The sequence below is a fragment of the Trypanosoma grayi genome (assembly GCF_000691245.1).
Source record: "Trypanosoma grayi strain ANR4 Tgr_1061_V1, whole genome shotgun sequence".
In the NCBI taxonomy this organism is placed as follows: Eukaryota; Euglenozoa; class Kinetoplastea; order Trypanosomatida; family Trypanosomatidae; genus Trypanosoma; species Trypanosoma grayi.
In genome coordinates, this window is record NW_008826680.1 from 4,686 (window position 1) to 5,526 (window position 841).

The 841-nt window shown below is 53.5% G+C and overlaps 1 protein-coding gene across 1 annotated transcript; it reads left to right on the forward strand.

Annotated features, from left to right (window-relative positions):
- Window positions 1-282: 282 nt before the first annotated feature.
- DQ04_10611010 (hypothetical protein) lies at window positions 283-841 on the forward strand (the record flags this gene model as incomplete). Its single annotated transcript, XM_009316304.1, has 1 exon — window positions 283-841. A coding segment is annotated over one exon (559 nt), but the record flags the coding sequence as incomplete, so codon positions are not given.

Genomic DNA, 841 nt, shown 5'->3' on the forward strand with positions numbered 1-841 from the left:
TGTGTGTTGGGTGTGGGGCAGGGACACACATTCGGGGGGTTGATACATCTGGTTTTCTTCTTGCTGCTTTGCTGTTGGGGAGTGCTCCTGTGGGCACAGCACACCACAGCCCTGCCACGCCTCTGTTCCCAGTAGTGGGGTATCTCTGCTTTGTGTTGTGGGCGGATTCATTTGTGTGCGGAGGACGGTGAGTGGTCGGTGTTGCCGCTGCTTCCTGACTGCTCTGCTGCTGTGGACTCTCTGCTTCCGCTTGTCTCCTCCGCGCAGCCCAAAGCGACAACAATGATGATGCGCTGCGTGCTGCTTGTGTGTGTCCTCTGCGTGTGGTGTGCCGGCGGGTGTGCGGCAGCCGGCGGCGGGGAGGCGGCGGTGGGGGCGGCGCAGACTCAACACACCAGCAACGTTCCGGGGGACCAGGTGCCGAAGAAGATTGTTTTTTTCCCGGGCCATAGTAAATTGGTGGAGAAGTTGAAAATTAATGGTTCTTTGACTAAAGAGCCCCCTGAGAGTGATAATGGCACTTCGAAATATAAGGTTCCGGGGCGAGACATCACTGTGACCATCAAGGCTTCCGATGCTAAAAATGAACAGTTGCGTGTCATCTATCAGGGTGATGAAAAAGGTCCTTTTCCTAAAGAACCTAAGATTATGCATCTCTATGACCCAAAGAGGATAAAAAAGCCAGCGGAGGAAAATGACCAAAAGGAGGAAACCACCGAAATGCTGGAACAAAAAAAGCTGGAACAGGTAAAGCTGGAGCAAGCACAGCTGGAAAAAGAAAAGGAGGAAGTGCTGAGCAGCGTTCCAGGGGATATGGATGGGAAGAGTGAAAGCACGCCGC